Source organism: Paramormyrops kingsleyae, chromosome 12 (assembly GCF_048594095.1).
Source record: "Paramormyrops kingsleyae isolate MSU_618 chromosome 12, PKINGS_0.4, whole genome shotgun sequence".
NCBI classification, from domain to species: Eukaryota; Metazoa; Chordata; class Actinopteri; order Osteoglossiformes; family Mormyridae; genus Paramormyrops; species Paramormyrops kingsleyae.
The window spans coordinates 23,948,200-23,967,516 of record NC_132808.1 but is presented as its reverse complement, the minus strand read 5'-3'; the positions used below and the strand labels follow the sequence as shown (position 1 = coordinate 23,967,516).

Here is a 19,317-nt window from a genome sequence, read left to right as displayed (position 1 = left end):
TACAATACGTGCGTAAACGGGAAATACGCTCGGCTTGAAAGGATAAACGTTATATAAACCGTTCAAGAAATAATCGTTAACTTTTCTTTTGCAAATACGGAGGAAGCGGACAGTACAATAACTGTCCATTGTGATGTAGACTTCCTATTATAGGTGGATTTTGCCATGATTTGAAAGACACGCCAGGTTTTCAGTCAGGCGTCAAATTCCACCAGAGTTAATTTTCATTCATTATAAATGTAAACACTTGGCTAAAATAACGTTAATTACCTTTCTCTTTTACAAACACAAGAGCTTTTCTTAACAACGGGAAATGACAAAGTTCTGTCTGGCTCTTCATTTCTGTGGTAAAATTAACGCAGGTCTATATCATGGCTAAAGGCGATTTTTTTGCTCATTTAACGGAGCGCAGGCCGATAAAACGATGCGAGGTGGAACATTAGCCGCATCTACTGGCCACACCAGGAACTGCGCTCTTGTTTGTTTCAGCAAGCTAAGTTCTGATCTTGTATTAAAAAAAAACCATTTCACTGTAAGATTCTCTTTGACCATGTCGGATATTTGGCGAACAACTTTGACTATATCTGATATTTGGCGAACAATCGTGCAGCAAGTGCAGCAAGTGATGGTTGTCACATACAGATTACGAGAGTTTCGATACTTAGAACGAGGATGGAAAGGGGCTAAAACACAAAACCAAAAAAAGGTCATGAAAAAGTCCTAATTTAGTTTTCCGACATTGCTTGAATAATTTTATAACACAAACACACTATCATATCGTTTATTTGTACATGCACAAAACAGTTAATGATATTCAGATTTATTCACAGCCTCAGACAACTTTTTCACAAAGATTTGTTATGATTGGAGGTGAAACATCAATCTCAATCTCAAATGCCGTTTCTGTAACTGCAATGATAATAATGATCCCTGTACTGCTGTAGCTATTCTTGTTCTGTGCATCCTCTCGTTATAAAGCTTGACTTAGTTACGTACTAAGGGAAAATATTTTTCCCTCCAAAACGGAAATCCATCTCGTTCATTCTTCCCGATGGGGCCATTCTTCGCGAGGTATTTTGGTTCGTTTTTATGTGTCGGCTGGTCCTGGCTCCACCGTTATAGTGTGGGATACAACTCCTTCCTCCTCGCCTCCAGCGCCCTCTTGGGGTGTGATGCGGCCATTACGCGGATACGTTGACGTCCAACCAAAGGCGGATCTCCTCTCGGTTTCTCCTCATCCAGTCGATGTTGCTCTTCACCTTCTCCAAGGCCTGCTTCCTGGGCGTTGCCCCCGCCCCAGCATCGGGATGCCTGGAGATGAAGTTCTCAATCTGCTCCACGTGGGAAGGGAGGAGCAGGTTATGCTGAATAAGGTCACATGACAGACATCAACACAACATGCAGATAAACATGAATGAAAGCAGTGCTCTCATATTAAACATCAGATTCCCACTTAAACTCATCAGACCCCCAATGTATCCTGAGATGTTCTTGGTATTAAAATCTGAAATGCCAGGACCCCAGGCAAGGGAAATATAAAATCAAGAAATCAATAAATTGCAGAATAACTGTGAACTATGTTGCTCAGACTGCAATGACACCTCGCCCTTCTGCGCGCTATGAAAACACGCGCCGGCGAGCAGCATCGCAACCAGGTACAAATCACAGCCACGCAAATTGCCCCGGCGGGCGAGTCGTGCGCAGGCGGCGTCGATCCCAGGTCACGCCGCTTCGATCTTTAATAAGAGGGACACGTTCTGGGCGTGCAGAGAAACCCGAGCGGAAAAGCCGTCTCCTTCCCGGCCCACCGGGCCTCCATCTCATTACCTGCCACAGCTGCAGCTCAGTGTTGTAAGTCGCCGTAATCCTGGCCACCAGGCGACCAAGGTTCCTGCTGTTGATGGTGAACCTGGAAGGACGAGATGAGACACATGGCGCGGGGAATGAGGTCGAGGCAGCGTCTTACACCCTCCTGCCGGTGGGGGGGGGGTTCCATGCTGTGTCCCTGACTGGGCCTGATCAGGAAGTAATGGGCCGCGGAATGGGGGGGGGGCACCCAAGTCTGTTACCAGGTAACAGAAGGGGCATCATCACAAAAAAAACCCTATGAATTATATTAGAAATAATATAATTTATTTATATAATTCATATATTATAATATAATTAGTAATGGAAGCCAATAAAGCTTTAAGGATAAGCCCTTCCTGCCATGGGACCCTCTTGCTGAGATGCATTCTGTAGTCCATGAACTACAGAACTTTTACAGACATCATCTGGCCAGTCTTACTGCTCCAAGGGGGGGACGCAGCTGTGGGCACCACAGCCATTCCCAGGCTATGAGATGAAGACCAAACGCCACCAGCAAAATCTGACTAAAAACCGGCCAGGCTAACGTGGCAGGTAGCCGCTGTGAACGGTCTCAGCGGGCTTCCCTACCTGTTTACCAGGTATTCCCAGTTGAGCGCGGTCCAGTCCCAGGCCATGGTGCTCCCGTATTTGTTCAGCGAGACGTATCTGATGAGTGTGAAGACGTCCTGGGTGCGGATGATGCTCTCGTTCTTGGCCGCCTCTAGGAGACTGTGGGGGGGGAGTGGTAAGTTAGCCGGAATCCGCTGGAATCTCGCTGGAATCCGGGGTTCTTTGTTTTGTCGGTACTCAGAGAAATGGCAGAGCCCATGAAAAATTCTCCTGAATGGACCCCTCCATCTCCAAACCAAAGCTACCATTATCCACAGCCATCAGCCATGCACTCAAGGGCGACCCCTATGTCTGGGCCCCAGAAGGTCTTCCCCTTTCTCCCGCCTGCATAGAATCACACTAAAAAAAAAAAAAATAAACAAAATACTCACACGGCAAATAATAAAGCTAATTAGCGGTTCTGGAGACACCGTGTTTCCTCAGTACGAATGCTTGGTGCATCGCGTGCAGCTTTACCGGCTGAGCAGATCCACGTTCTCCACCGATGACAGCCCGTACAGAATCTTGTCCTTCTCCTGGGCCAGAGTGGCGCTGCTGTACCTCCTGAACATCTCATCCCAGGCCTCCTCAGAGCCCGCCTGCTTCATTCCATAATGGTACACCAGTCGCCGCAGGTTTGCGGCCACGCTGACAGGAATTGATGCCGGTCAGTGCCACACTCAGAGACGAGGCAGCCTTCGAATCGGCCTGTCATTGCGCTTGCATTCCGGCTCCGCCCACCAAGGGAGCTTTAACGGATTTCCAAAACTAGAATCCAGCTCAGTTTTTATAACACCAAGTCATGCCCTAAATTCTAATTACTGATGTCATGTACAGTCGCGTGATTGATGTAAAATCTTTACAGAATGTGATCTGAATGTGTCAGTATGGCTGGACTGCATTCTCGTAAAACCATACAAGGCAAATATTTGTAACCTGCATCGATTTGAGGGAATTAAACACATTTGTGCAGCTATTTGGTTACCTGTCTGTAGCGTTTTGCCTATTTACCTATATATTTAGAAGTTGAATCTTGAAATGTTTGTTTCAGCATTTGTTCCTGCGATCAATAAACGGCAACCTTATCCTAATCTTCACTACGTGAGTAATGGTAGCTGAACTCGTATCTGAGAGCAGAAGAATACCGTAGTGGATCTTGTTGACGTGTTATATGCGTGTGTGTGCGGGGTACCAATACTGGGGTTATCTACTCACCGTGAGCCATTGATCCAGCGGTAAAACAAGTGAGAGGCTTGGACCAGGGCGTCCTGGTCTTCCATCTGGCAGGACAGTCCCAGAATTATCGCACGTAACATCCTGGTGGTTACAGAGGCCGTTTTGGCTTCGTATTCACAAATGGACAGAGACACGCAGACTCAGGCAGACACAGTATCATGTACTGATATATATGCACAGGGAGGAGAACACATTGGTTGTCATGCAGACTAACCCACAGACAGGCAGAGGGAAAAGCACTCTCACACCTTTCTTGCATGCTCCCTGTGTCATTCCATCCCAGCATCCTGGAGATACCTGACAGCTTATTACGGAAAAACATCTAAAAGGGACAAAAAAAAATGACTATTACACTATGTAGCATCTGTAATGTCTGTATAGAGTCTGTAATATCAGAATTAGTAAATTCAGAGTTGACGTAGAAGATAGGTTTATTTATACATGTAATGCACACTTACTCTCAGCAGGGGGCGCCCAGACACTTTTTGACTTTTAAAATGCCAATTATGAAAAACACGTCTGATATTCCTAATACAGATTTTTTCCCCCCCCCTGAATAAACAGTGATGTTCAAATTCAGACTCAACCTGTAGCATTAGTATATACTAGTATAGCACGAAAAAATAACTAATTTTACATGGAAAAGCATATTTATTTAATTGGTTGCTTGTCTGTAATGTAATGTCGGGGTATTGCAAGTCATTCGTCCTGGGTCGCTCTGTAAACCAGCATCTACACCATCCCCACACTTAAAAAACGCACCAAACCAGTTTCATCACGAAAGCTCAAATGTCCCCCGTGTCTGTGTAGCTCATCTCCACGTCTAATCCCTGCCTATAACGTCCTAATGGGGGGACCAGCGGCCCACAGCTTCCCCGATGGGCTCGTTTCGGCGCACAGAATGGCCTTTTGCATGGGGTACCTGGAACTTTGGGTACAGCGTGGAGTCCTGCACCATCATGTCCCGCACATAGGCGATGGACGAAGCCACCGTGTCCCACACAACGTACTCTGTTTCAGCCGCTAGGTATTTCGCCAGGTTAAATGCGTGGCTGTAATCGATGACGTTGGCTCTGTTCGGGCAGATTAGTGAATTGGACAGTGAGGCACAACAGGTTTCTCCCTGCGGGCGTTTTTTTTTTTTAACCATGATTTGCATTGCGATCGTGTTCATCCGCGATCAACAGAGTGAGCAAAACGCAAGTGTTTCTCAGAAAAGGAAAAGAAAGGATTCGTACCGTGCCAGAAAAAATGCATCATCTATGTACCCCGCACGATCTGCCTTAGAGAAAACCTAAAAAAAAGTAACACAGACGTCAGGTTATAGGTTAATTGCACTGTCATTGCACGGAAACAGAAAAATAACAGTGCTTTGAGTAACTTGCCAGAAAACAAGTACGCTAACTATCGCATATGATTTATATTGACATTCAGTGAGGAAGATATTCAAGTAAAAGTCCAGTAACTGACTGCCAAAAGTCGGCACCCTGGAGAAAACGGGAAATACCCTGTGCTCCTGGAGCAGCTGCTGGCTCACTGAGCTCCACAGGAGGTCATTGTAATTGACCCGGTAGAAGCCAATGGAATCTCTGTTCACCTTCAGCAGTCCATCCACATCGGTGGCATAATCTGGGACTAGAAGGTCTGCGACGTAGAGCAGCAGAAGACATTCATGCATTTACAGCGACAGATATAAAACACCAATATAAAAGTACATGTAAGTGAGGGAATAATGGCTTCTTGGATGTAAGAGTTTAGTGCTTGGTGTTTCTGAGAGATGAAAGACCATCACATACTATCAGGGTACCTTAATGGTCACAGTAGGGATACAGGTGTAGAAAGAGCTTGTTATTAACATACTGGAGGGGTTCCGCTGTGGGATCTGCCCATCATACCTCTCTGTATCCTGTTGTACATTATACTCCCATTCTTCTGGCTACCCAGAGAGAACCACTTTATAGGGATGATCCAGCTGTAGCTGTGGTGAAAGTCAGATGTCATGACAGTGATTGTAATGGGATGTCAGTAATGATTCAAGAGATAGTCAGTCGGACCCTCCTGTTCTAGCACTGGCAGAATGACAATTAAGCAGGTGTTCATCCTCCCTGAACCCTTGTTCTCCATCCTCCCTGAACCCTTGTTCTCCATCCTCCCTGAACCCCAGTTCTCCATCCTCCCTGAACCCTTGTTCTCCATCCTCCCTAAACCTTTGTTCTCCATCCTCCCTGAACCCCAGTTCTCCATCCTCCCTGAACCCCAGTTCTCCATCCTCCCTGAACCCCAGTTCTCCATCCTCCCTTAACCCCAGTTCTCCATCCTCCCTTAACCCCAGTTCTCCATCCTCCCTGAACCCTTGTTCTCCATCCTCCCTGAACCCCAGTTCTCCATCTTCCCTGAACCCCAGTTCTCCATCCTTCCTAGACACTTACTCTTTACTCTACCTAATCCCTCAGCACCCCCTAATTAATAAAGCTACTTTAGCATCTCCATTTAGCACCAAGGCTGTTAGGAGATTAAGTGAAGCAGGAGAACTGACCTCGATACTCACCTCAGGGCGACCGTGGGCTTGGAGGGGTCTGCGTTGGGATCCAGCAGTAAGCGTCTCTGAGTCAGCCTGACCTGCATGCCCAGGGTAGACACATCCAGTAGAGGGTACCCCATCTGCTTGGTCCAGGTGTCCATTATCTCTTCTATGGGAAAACCGCTCACCTGACGCACAAAGCCACCCCTTATGCATCTGGCCTTTCCACAGGTGGACATGTCTACAGCCATTTGAGCGCGATTCGATCTCCACATGCATGTAAATCAAGAAACATAATCCTGTCGGTTGGCTGGCCTACTGAAACCAATCAGCTGTAGCCATCATGGAAACAAAGTCAAGATATCAGAAAGGCAGAGACAGGAACATACCGCAGCTAAAGACCTCCAGAAATCAGAGGTCTTGGCATTCCTAAACTGGAAGTCTTTCAAGTATTTCTAGGCAAAGAAGGAACAGATTAATTCATGTTGACTTTTGCTTTGTTTCTATACCATTCCTGCAATTCAATGCACATTTTGGCAGTTGATATAAAAAGATATTAAAGTTCAGTATAAATATGACCACTTTACTGGCTGATAAAAATAAGCTGTAGGAGCCAAACCTTATCAACATATTGCAACATATCATCAGCTATCAGTTGTTGCACAACAGAATATGTTGACATCATACCTGACAGCCGATCTGAAACATCTCGCCACCCAGTAGGTCCTCCAGCATTCTCAGGATTGATGCCCCCTATAGGTGAAGGTAGGTATTTGTACAAAAAACGTGTTGGTGAATGACGAAAAGAAATAGTGGAATATTTGATTATGGACCAAATATAACATTCTCTATAATTAATCATTTGTAGATATCTCAATAGGAAGAATGCTGCAGGTGTTCTCCAGGACTCCACTTTCTGCTTATATATGTGTGTTTGTATCAATATTACATATTTAGCTCTGGGTGTTACCGGTGAAAAACAAGCCATCGTGACTTCTGAACATTTAGTGTCTACATCTCATTTTTTCCAGCAGGTGGCGCACTTGAGAATAGTGTCTAAACTTTCTTACTTGTCTTACTTGAAATTCGGTATTTCCATGCAGCTTAGCAATTTAGAAATACTAGGAGCATTATAATAAATTTCGTGTATATAAATGGAATATTTGCCAACTACATACATGAGTTATACTCTAAATTATCAGAAATAACAGAAATTAGTTATTATAATACAATAGAAATATATACAGTTTATCCTAATTAAAAGCACTCAGCTGTGCAAACTGTCGGTGCCTTTAGCCTCAGTAGAGGGTTACCTTGCTGTAGGATATTCCGTCAAAGACGGCCGTGATCTCGGCTGGCGTGGAGACGTTGGTGATGATGGCGTGGGAGGAGACGAGGGCGTCGCTCACCATGACCGGCAGGGTGATGTCCGTCAACATGAAGTCTCGCTACCGAGGCGGGAATGCGTCAGCTGCCGCAGGTGACGGCCCCCCCCCAAGGCATGCGAGCCCAAGCAGGCTGCTCACCATCTCCCAGCTCGGCTCCGCCCTGTCCACCCCCACGAACGCGAAGAAGCTGGCGAAACCTTCGTTCAGCCACAGGTCGTCCCACCAGTCCATCGTCACTATGTTCCCGAACCACTGTGACAGGGTCCATGGGACATTTGGCCCATAATCACAGAATCAGAACCGACTTTATGCAATACATGAGCAAATAAGGGGATAGGGCCTTTTACATTGTAAATGGTACAAAAGTGTGAAACAAACAGCCCTGCAAGATATCACTTTAGTGCCATTTTCTTAGGGACATGAAAGTGTCGTCCACTTAATTAGACAGTGAAAAACATCTAAGGATATTTTTTTCATTTAAAATACCCATTTTGTGGTCGTCCTAGGAGACTCACAAAGAGGCTCCAGCCTAAGCCAATGTTTCCCAACCTGGTCCTGGGGACCCCTAGACAGTCCGCATTTTTCTTCCCTCCCAGCTCCCAGCCAATCAAGAACACCGAATCCCTGGTTCAAGTGTGTTGGCAGCTGCGAGGGAACAAAAACGTGGACTGTCTGTGGGTTCCCAAGGACTGGGTTGGGAAACACTGGTCTTAGGTGTTGCAGCACTGGGTGCTACTTTCTGTATGGAGGACATGCACTTCAGTCCTGGAAAGAGTGATATTTTAAAGTCGAGCACCAGCTGACAGACGGCAATTCTGCAATTTCCACACAGCTATGGAGTAAATGTTGGCCCAGGTCAAACAGACAAACTGGCACAAAGTGCCGGTGATACAGGAGAGAAAAAAACATCCACAATCGGAGCCCTCTGTGATTAATCCACAACTGACAGCAGTAATGACATAGGTGGATCCAGCCTTTTCAGGATACAATAAAACCACCACAACTGGAACGCCTCATGGATAATCCAATCTGGAACCCATCCCTGGAAGTGTAAGTCTGGGCACATCCTGGATGGCATGCCAGACCATCACAGGGTTCACGCTCTCTCCATTTAAAGGAACCAGTTCACCCAAACCATATATGTTTTAGACCGTTAGAGTTTACAGCAGTACCCAGAGGGCAAATGCTGAGATAAACTCTGCACACATACCATAGCAGGGGGTGGAATTCAAACCTACAGTTCTGCAGGTAGAAGTAGTGTCGAAGGTTCATGAACCATTTGCTGTATTTTCTGACCCCACTAGATGGTGCTCTTTTTAAAAGAAACGGTAAAACCATGGCACAAAACAAATCAAAGTAGTGTGGTCAAAAATACCACAAATGATCCATAAAGTCTCATTTGGTCATCACTAGGTGGAAGGTGTTGCACATTGAGCTACCCAATCAATCCAACCAATAATTGAGGAGACCTTGCCAGTTTCTGTTTATTAGTAACTGGAATGGAAGTCCAAACAGACCTACAACTGTTACTTGACCAATAATAATCATTTCTGTCGATATTTGGACAAGCCCACCATTCTGAACAGGATGGACCTCATCAGGCTGAAGCATCCACAGCTGTCTGATACCCAGCTTATCCTCCCTCCTTGCTGCAGTAACACTGGAGCAGGGTCACCCTCCCACCACTGTCCCTTCACTGCAGGCTCGCCCCCCGTCATCGCGGCCCCACCTGGTGCACCAGCTCGTGGGAGATGATGCTTGCCACGTTCTTCTTGTTGTAAGATGAGGACTCACTGGCATCATACAGCAGGCTACTCTCTCGGTAGGTAATGAGCCCCCAGTTCTCCATGGCTCCCGTGCCGAAATCCGGTATGGCAATCTTATCTGTCAAGGCGGAGGGGCGTTTGAGGTTTGTAGGTCATTGCCCCCCGCCCCCCCCTGTTTTTTTGTAACACTTTACATTATCTGTACCTTCATGATGCATTCACAGAACATTCAATGCACCTTCATGATGCATTCACAGAACATTCAATGCACCTTCATAATGCATTCACAGAACATTCGGTGCACCTTCATAATGCATTCACAGAACATTCAATGCACCTTCATAATGCATTCACAGAACATTCAGTGCACCTTCATGATGCATTCACAGAACGTTCGGTGCACCTTCATGATGCATTCACAGAACGTTCAGTGCACCTTCATGATGCATTCCCAGAACGTTCGGTGCACCTTCATCATGCATTCACAGAACGTTCGGTGCACCTTCATGATGCATTCACAGAACGTTCGGTGTACCTTCATGATGCATTCACAGAACGTTCAATTCACCTTCATGATGCATTCACAGAACGTTCGGTGCACCATCATAATGTATAAATAGAACATTCATAAGCAGCATGTAAGTACACCTTAACATCAAAATATACCTTACTAGCTTTATATATACATTAATAATAAACATTATATGATTATTCAAGTATAATGTTTGTCATTTATGTATAATACAGCTGTCATGTGTTATTCATTGAAAGTATTATGAATGCAGTGGTTTAAGGCGTGTTAAGGTATGCTTCAATGCTGTTTACGAATGTTCTATTAAAGAATTGTGTTTTTTTTTATGAACCTCTACTCTTGTTTTAGACCTCTTTCCACTCGTTCACATTTCCTTTCCAATTAGATCATATAAACATAAAAGGCACTGGAATTCATTTTCATATTCAGCTTGTACATTTCCCAATCATAGATTTTTTTTGCTGCACCAGTCCAGGCATGTGGGGTATCGGGAAATACAAGAATCAAAGTTGACTCGTGGGTGAGGTAATTACCTAATTTCGGGAGGGAGTATGTCATGTTGAAATAGAACTCGAAGTAGTCGAAGATGACCTTGGTCACGTTTGCAGCGTACACTGCGGTGTGGATCTGCGTTGGCTGTACATAAACCCTCAACTGTGCGAAAAGGAGAGTTTGTACGTATAACAACAAGTGAAACAGCAGACAAACAGTTAAAACAGCATGTATAGTAAACTGTAAAACCAGTATACACAGGAAGAGCGAGAGCGGGGTATGCAGAAATTGGTTTTCACAATGTGAACACAATTAAAATGGTACTTATAAGAGGCATCTACCTGGACACCTTTGCTGGGATGGTACGTTCTAGTGAACGCTTAATGAACCATTTGCTGTATTTTTTTACCCCACTAGATGGCGGTCTTGGTTTGCTTTGGGGCTTCCTTCGTGCCCTTTTTTGAACAGAGAGCACTGGGGTCAAAAAACACAGTAAATGGTTCATGAAGTGTCATTTTGTCCATGACTAGTAAGTGCTATATTGCTTCAATTATAATTAGGTTTTTATTGTTTTTCTGTATGACTGTTTGAATATTATTTATACATACATATATAGCTCTAACCTGTACTGAGTTTTCCTAGTTTAACAAATTTTCACATAACTTTTTCAAAAAACATTTTTATGAAAAAAAAGATATCTGGGCACAGGAGGACCGCTAGAGATTTTGGGCCCCATGAAAATATCATACAGTATTTGGTCCCCAACCAATACCAATCCAATTCTGTTCCAATTTATTAGGTGCCACTGTCTGTGCAACATCATAGTGAGCCTGAGGAGAGGCTGGGGCTCGCTCACCATGCACCTTCTGAATGACAAGCTAAGCTGTCATCCAGAAAGGTGGGACAACAGCATATCATCTGACCCCCCTGTACAGGAAGCTAATCAATAGATAGATCCCCAACCCTCCTATTTCAGGAGCTCTGCCAGAGCCCTGGGTTGGGGTGCCTTCTCACAGATCGATCAGTCAATCATGTTCTCTTTAGTATCTTGTGTTTTTAGGAACAGAGTGTCCAAAGGACTTTACACTGATTTGTAGTGTAAAAAGAGATGTACTGTATTTGTTTTTTCATCAGAACATTGCATTCTAAAGTATATATCCATCCATCCATTTTCCAAACTGCTTATCCTTTTTGGGACGCTGGGGGTCCAGAGCCTATCCCGGAAGCTACGGGCAGGGGGGGGGGGACAACCCAGGACGGGGGGCCGGCCCATAAAGTATATATTGTATACTAAAGTAATGCAGATAACAACAGAGAAGGTGGGATTAACATTATATGTTTGCTTTTTCTTACTTAACGAAGTTACTCATTGAAGATAATTTACAATCAAAGGATTTAAAGAATTATGTTAATCATATATGTTAGATTATAAGCTTTTAATAAACTTTCTACAGAGTCTCTTTGGCTGATATTCCGTTAGAAATTTCCATTACTAAGGTATATAATCATACTTTAAAAATGCATCTATGAAGATATTTATCATGGTCGCACATCTTATTGTTCAGGTGTGATTCATTTTTACTTTCCCTTTGTGGTATTATAATGCTTTTACTTGCCATTGTGGTAAAGGATGGGGCCAACCAACACGGCCTTTAATATGTCTATATTTTGTAAAATGAGCGCCAATCAATACACCCTGCATAAATACACCCTGTTTGTCAGCTAGTGTAAGTAGCTCTACTCTTATGAGTCGAAAACTCCCTCCCTGCTTAAGTCGGCCGGTATAGTCGGTGTGAATCGGGTAATGGAACGGCCAGAGATTAGCACTTACAGGTATCCCACGTGACGACCTCCTTTCCACGTAGGTGAACTGGTGCACAGCAAAACACACCAGATACGTGCTCATGCGGACTGAGATTTCGAAGGATGTCCTCTTCCTATTACCGGATAGGATCTCGATTTTCTGAAAACAAAACGATAGTCTCAGTCTGTTCAGGGGCAGGCTGGTAATACGGGAACATTAAGTCTTCATCTTCGGCCATTACGGTGTCAACAAGACCACTGATGGACCTCTTAGACCAAAAATCAGGCATTGTAATAACGTTCGGTCTTACTGTGAGAGTAGGACACATAACAGAAGTCATCTTTAGACGGCGCCTCATTTTACCTCCACCGGCATGTTGGAGAGGACGCTGTAGGAGCCATCGTGGGTTATGGAGATTTTATAGGTGGCCTTCTTGTTGGGTTCATCAAAACATGGGAATGTTTTACGGGCGTCGGTGGGCTCGTGGTCTGTGGCAGCAATTTTTCTGGAAATTAAGGACATTTGGGGTCAATGAGGGAATGCGAAGCCAAATTCCTTGTTCGAGCTAGATTTGCGCTGCATTGACCACAGAGTGCAAAGTTTCAAAAGCTGAACAGCCATGAACAATTGGCTTTGTCAATCTATCATGGCGCTATTAGAGCAATACCTATTTAAATGAAGTAAAAGGAACGTTTTACACGTGGAGCTCCTCCCTTGGCAGCTGTCTAGGTGCCTGAGGAGAATAGCTTGTGAGGGTCGACATGCCTCTTTGCAGATGTTGAGAACATTTTGTTTTCAACCATCAAAGCATTCCACTATTCTCTGTCTTTACATTCAGTCTCTTTCAATATATCAGCTCCCTCACTCCAGCAAGGGAACACAATGTCACTTATCCATTTGTCCCCAAATATTCTGTAACATCTCATCCTGTCTAAGGTGTACCCGGTCATGCGCCCCCTACTGGCACAGACTCCAGGCCACCCCTTACCCTGACCAAGAAGAGATATTGAAAGATGGATGGATTTTCTGCAACACCGAGCTGCGTATTGTAGAGTGAAATTAAGTTTTGTTGCAGAATTTCATCGTACACCTTCTCTGATCTAGTAAAATCAGGCTAATTCATAACCACTTAGACTGTACACTAAATGCAATAAAGCATTAAATTGGGATTCTACTTCTGATTCTATACTTCAAGCTGCTGTATGCAACGGAACAATAAAACTGAGACGGTTACATCATCTCCTTCTCGCAGGCCTGAATGATTAAGGCTTTGGGTCCTGCTTATTTATGCTGACCGTGTTCGGGTCGCGAGTCCAGATTCCCGTTCCTCGTGACTTTCACCCACTTATTACGCCAGTGCAACATTTAGCCTCGTATTCACTCCCCAAAACTCCCACGTCGTCCCATCCGGGTGAGACATGAACAAGCCTCTCAGGTTCACTTGAAGCCGCGTGGGTGACATTCTATCATGCATATTCACAGATAAACAAATGCGAGAGATCACTTACTTTGTAGTCCCGTTCTCCTGGTACGTGGTTCTATAAAAACCCACAAGAGAGTTGTTGAGCCAGCCTTGGAATCTTAGCGTCAGCACGTAGTACTCAATGGGACCTGTAGGTGGCAGCACTTCTGTGGCCTCAAGGACTACATACTCCTGGGGCTTGTACTCAAAGCACCTCTTGAGGGGCACCTCTTGCAGCCTCTGGCCGGATTTCCTCTGCAGCCTTGGGAGGACACTGATGAACGTCTCCCTGATATGTAACCACAGGTGCCGGGTGGCCTTAGAAACCGACACCAAGATGGAGACGTTTCCGGTGTAGATGTCAGTGTCCAGATCAGGCTCTACATGGAGGTCATAATGGACCGGTGTGACGTACTCAGGCAGCCTGAAGTTCTTCCAGTCTCCGCTACTGTCTGAGGAGGCTCTGCAGGGTCCTCGCTCGGAAACCTCGGGTGTGGAGCTTCTGGAGGTTTCCATTCCGTCAGTCGGACGTGCTTGGGAGAGGCCCAGGCTGATGCCCAGCACGACGGCGGCAGCCGCCGCCAGCGCCACGCAAATCACAGCCACATGCTTGCCTCTGATGCAGTACGTCCTACTTTTCTCCTCGAGTTCCATGCTCTCCATCATGACGACGTCAATGACCAGGAACACTGCCTGCTGGACAATCCCAAGATCTCCGAGAGCGCAGGATTTCAGGAAGAGAGCGAGGACGTTGAGAACCCCCAACACTACAACGAGATAAAACGGACAACTCACTTTCCCAACCCTCAGTCCCACTTCAGCTATTTTTTCCCAGGAATTGACAGACCCTTTGCTCTCCCTTCAGTAGTAGGCGGAGAGAGGGAGAATTTGTCAGATGAGGAAGACACTCCTCTCTGAACGCCTTCATTGGATTACGTATAAAATAGTGCCGTGTTAATCAGCAGTGTAGGATAACCCAGCAGCCCAGCCCACATGGAAAATCCACAATATTCGTACCTGCTGTGTTATTGTAAAACATCGAAAGCAGCTGTGAAAGTGGTCTCACCGTGACGTAAATGCCGTTGCAGGCTTGGGAAAAACGAAGTCAGCCTTCTCTCTCTTGTCTGTGAAACAATTTATACACACAGCAGGTAGAGTCTTGCATTTTCTAATAACAACTGGCAAGCAGTCCTAAAGCCACCATTTTCATTTTTAATGCTATTGTAAGGAAGGGCACTAACTACGCACATAACTATTTCCACTCACATCACTATGTCGCTCCATCAGACTTACACTCTTTAAGAGAAATGTATACTTATGAGACTAATGTGTTTTAATTTACCATAGATTACATTCAGATTTTCTTCTTGCTTGTGGTTTACTATTTGTGAAATATTGTTAATTACACGGTCAACTTTGACCTGTTTCTGGGGACTCTGCATGGGCTCTGAGGTGATAACAAGGTTTATGTGGTAGAGATTTTAAAAAATTTACGATCTTGCTTTTTAATTGCTGTTTTTGATGTTTCATGGCTTCAGAAAATGATTTTACATTATGACCTTCAGGGCCTGGGGAGAACTCAATAGTTTTAGTTTTCAACACATTGTTTGTAATCTAACCCCCCCCCGGCCTCCGGAAACATTTGTCATTCGGCACTTCAGAATAAAACAGCACAATAAAACAAAGCATAGCAAATGTTAGGCTGAAAAATGGCAAGAAAAGGAAAAAATAGCTAAGGACAATAGGGGTTTATGAAGCAGGGATACTCCAGAATAGGTCAGAAGCAGTTTCCATGCCAAGTGTGTGTGTGGTGTATTAGGGGGTAGATCGACACAATATGTTTCGAGCTTGGGGGGGGGGCAAGGGGTGCTCAGGGGTAAGCACACGATGTGAAAACCCAACCCCAAAATTGAAGCCCGACACCCACAGAAAAAAGCCTGCTTTCATTGGAACCCAAAAGCGGTCATGCTTGAGTGATGAATACCACTTAGCTAATGAGGCACGTGCATGTGTGCCTAAGCGAGCGAGTCGCACGCTCTCCTGTGGCAGTACGGACTTGTGAAAAACACCAGTGCTCTCCGGACCAGCGGGCGACATGCCCTGTTTCCTAAAATTAAAACCTTAAGAAAAAAGGAAAAATAAAAAAAGGGAATTCGGGTCCTCAGGCCATATATGGCATGTTTCATCATGGCCGAGACGACAAGGCCAATCTGAGGGTCCCAGGACGCCCCAGAACACGTGTGGACCCGTCTGTGTGCATGAGGCCACAGAGTCCCCTTCAAAGGCGGCCGCCGGTCCGAATTTCCGCTTGGCCTCCGTCGAATCTCTCCTCAGCTTGCTGTCCAAGCCAGACTCTTCACATTTATCTTTTCTGCTGGCTCCACATGACACAGTAATCTGAGCCGAATTGTTTTTGGCTCAAAACACTTTTCATTTTTTTTTTCTGATTCACGCAGTCGACAGCACAAATTTATTTTCATTTCGCTTGTGTTTTTGCTTTCTAAGCTGTGTTTACAAATTCCCGGCTCATCCCTTAGTTGTTATAATTTAATAAATCTTTTACCTATCAAAACTAATAAAACTGGATATATATACAGACTTGTTGAATGTTGAAAATACTTTTGAAACCTTTTTTCACTATTTCCTTTTTGCCAAATATATATGGAATGACGTCACTGGGAATAACAGATTGGCTGCAGCACTGTGGATGGTTTGGATCAAATTATGAGCTTATGAGTTTAAACTAGTAATTCTGGAACCTATTCCTGACCATTATCAAAATAGTGTTCTATTTGTTTCATTCTATCACCAGACTAAATAAACTAATAAATTAACACAAAATTTGAATTAGTTGATCTAGGTTTGCTGTTCAAATACAAAAAGTATGGGCCCTTCATGGGTGAGGGTTGTTTGGGAATTATTGGTAATATATGTCTTTATCTCAAGCTTACTTCAAGCATAACGCTATTCACTAAATTCTGTTAGTAAACAGTAATTCTTTTTGGATTTTATTGAGAGTGTAATTTCTGCATTTTTTATCAAGTGTCTGTCGGAGCTGATTATCTGTTTTGTGTAAGAATCTGCATTCTATCCAAAACCCAGATGTGCGTATGGAAATTCATGCATGTTCAAAAGCTCCCCACCATAAATATTATAGTATAAATCTAACTTAAAATGTGTCTGGCTTGTCTGATCATTTTCCTTAGTAATTACCTGGTATAAGGTCAGGGTCTCCTACAGGGTAGGGGGCGCCATTGCAGAGAAGCTTCTTTAGAGAGACCTTATCCTAACCTCATGTTTTTGTATTGCTGGAGGAATGTGGAGGAACTGGAAGAAATCCATCCAAGCACGGGGTGAATGCAAACACACACACATACACACGCACACTGTATGAAAACCCAAAATGCTGTACTGACTCAATATGAGCTCAAGGAGAAACTGCTTAAAACATACATGGTGCTATTAATGCACACAGCTCGTTCCCTTAGGACTCCAGTCACATTGACCCGGCTGAAGCTGACCGGTCTGATTGCAGACTGGCTCCGTGCTCCACGCTGCCACCTGCTGCACAGTCGATAGCTAATTACATTAGCCGTTAGCTCCACCGCGACCTGCTGCACAGTCGATAGCTAATTATATTAGCCGTTAGCTCCACCGCGACCTGCTGCTAAGTACATGCGGACGGGAGAATGAGGCTAATTTATCGCCGCTTTTTAAGGTGAGGCGATTACCGGGGACACCTTCCTGGCAGGAGAAGCCGCTCTTTGTTGACTTTAAAATTTGCGTGATGCGTAAAACTGTAAGTCACAGTGTATAAAAGTACATGTGATGCCAGATCATCAGTGTATTCCTAGATGAAGCCCTTGGCACTTATCAGGTGGGGGTGACATATCTCCTATTCACCGTTTTTTTGTTTTTTTTGTTTGTCGTTACACTGAGACGACTTTTTGTTTGCACTGGCCTGCGGTTTGCGCAGGCAAGCCCTTTAACACCAAACACCCGTTCTCAATGGAAGGCATGTTAGTTCCCCTAACACACTGTCATGTGGATCCATTCACCTGCAGAGCTCATCACTCTCGTTATTTACAGTTATGTATTTTACGTTTCTGCAGTTAATCCCAAAAAGCTCCGACCCCCCAGTGCCTATCCAGGGAAATGAAAATTACAGTCAGCCACAGTCAAACTTATAAACTTCAGGTAAATTCTGAAAAGCTGATCTTTTATACTGATTAGGTACCACGTTAACCTAATTTGTTTGTTAATTTCTCAATATGCGAGAGACTTCCCAGTTTCAATTTTAAGATTGTATTTTGCATGTGTAAAACTAACCTATTATACAAAATACAAACTATTATAGCAAGCAATGTTGGTGTTTTCATCCACCTATAGTTTATCATTTCCATATATTACACATTTATTTTTATACAGAAATTGTCATTTGTGGTGCTGTGTGTTGTCAGTCTTTGTCTTTTTATGTGGTTATATGCTGTGCAGTTAGTCACAATTTCCTGCAGGATAATAAAGGTTTTCTCATTGATTTCCTCTGATTCTTTTACGATTTTCCTTCTAAAGTCAAATAATGTTTTTTGCATCTGCTTACACCAAGAACCCCCCCCCCCCCATCCTCTGTGGATTGTTAAGATTATGTAAGACAATGTTGTGACATTTTTGATTCACTGTAATTTTTGCAGAGCTGGAAGCTTCCGATGGACTATGTTTTAGCACAGAGGTTCAGGAGAGGGTTCAAAGTCAAGACATTAAATCATCACCTATAAATTTTATTGGGTTGCGGTGGCAGAACGATTCACCAGCAATGAAATTAAGCAACAGATGCTGCATCTGGGTTGAAATCCCAAAGGCTCATCACCTATCGTAACCTCCAGCAATTTGTTAACCCCAAACTACTTCAGTGCAACTGAACTATGTGAACTACTAGCGTGTATGTTAGTCAACTCCGTGACTTTGCCAAGCAAATAATGTCAGGGCAAGAGCAGCAGGTGACTGACTGCTGTGAGCCAACGGCCGGGATCTATTCTGGACCCATGAATTACCTCCTTTGGCCTTAGTTTGAGCAGATGAAATGGACCTCGGATCAGGCGGAAGATAATGGATGGATGAAATAGAAAGGCCAACGCAGGTGACGATGTGGGAGGAGCTTAAAGACGCGAAACCCGAGCCAGACTGTTGGCCGCACCTTCAGTGGGATCCTCAGATCTCCCTTTTACATTTGTGTGCTAATTGCAATATTTTAGTGTCTAAAGGAAAATGTAAAAAATACAATCACTACTCACTTAACAACCTACCTGGTTAATGACCATGCAGACTTAGAACCAGCTCTGACCAGTCAGTATTGTACTGATATACTGTGTGTATGTATATATATATATATATATGTATATATATATATATATATATATATATATATATATATATACTGTATATACAGTTTATATATATATACTGTATATACAGTTTATACAGTTTATATATATATACTGTATATACAGTTTATACAGTTTATATATATATACTGTATATACAGTTTATATATATATACACACTGTATATACAGTATATATATAAAAATAAAATGTATATTAGTAATATCATTAGACAGTACTGTGTAACCATTTAGAAATATACTAAAAATGTTATATAT

General features: G+C 43.9%; 1 protein-coding gene across 5 annotated transcripts in view; it reads right to left on the bottom strand.

The window, feature by feature from the left end:
- Positions 1-767: 767 nt before the first annotated feature.
- Positions 768-19,317, bottom strand: part of LOC111849397 (glutamyl aminopeptidase-like) — a 26,507-nt gene continuing 7,957 nt past the window's right edge. For 2 of the 5 annotated variants that reach the window (XM_023822235.2, XM_023822236.2), the window contains exons 2-22: positions 14,725-14,782; positions 13,705-14,425; positions 12,560-12,701; positions 12,224-12,355; positions 10,434-10,554; positions 9,332-9,486; positions 7,741-7,854; positions 7,528-7,662; positions 6,902-6,967; positions 6,604-6,669; positions 6,242-6,402; positions 5,589-5,671; positions 5,201-5,337; positions 4,932-4,987; positions 4,616-4,766; positions 3,942-4,015; positions 3,673-3,774; positions 2,935-3,105; positions 2,437-2,577; positions 1,828-1,909; positions 768-1,364 (exon numbers count right to left, since the gene is read on the bottom strand). In XM_023822235.2, coding sequence (XP_023678003.2) covers positions 1,182-1,364; positions 1,828-1,909; positions 2,437-2,577; positions 2,935-3,105; positions 3,673-3,774; positions 3,942-4,015; positions 4,616-4,766; positions 4,932-4,987; positions 5,201-5,337; positions 5,589-5,671; positions 6,242-6,402; positions 6,604-6,669; positions 6,902-6,967; positions 7,528-7,662; positions 7,741-7,854; positions 9,332-9,486; positions 10,434-10,554; positions 12,224-12,355; positions 12,560-12,701; positions 13,705-14,425; positions 14,725-14,782 — 3,051 coding nt within the window. In that variant the 3' untranslated portion in view covers positions 768-1,181. Of the gene's footprint in view, positions 1,365-1,827; positions 1,910-2,436; positions 2,578-2,934; positions 3,207-3,672; positions 3,775-3,941; positions 4,016-4,615; positions 4,767-4,931; positions 4,988-5,200; positions 5,338-5,588; positions 5,672-6,241; positions 6,403-6,603; positions 6,670-6,901; positions 6,968-7,527; positions 7,663-7,740; positions 7,855-9,331; positions 9,487-10,433; positions 10,555-12,223; positions 12,356-12,559; positions 12,702-13,704; positions 14,426-14,724; positions 14,783-19,317 lie in introns of those variants that run through there. The other 3 variants (XM_023822237.2, XM_023822239.2, XM_023822238.2) reach the window with 3 other exon arrangements.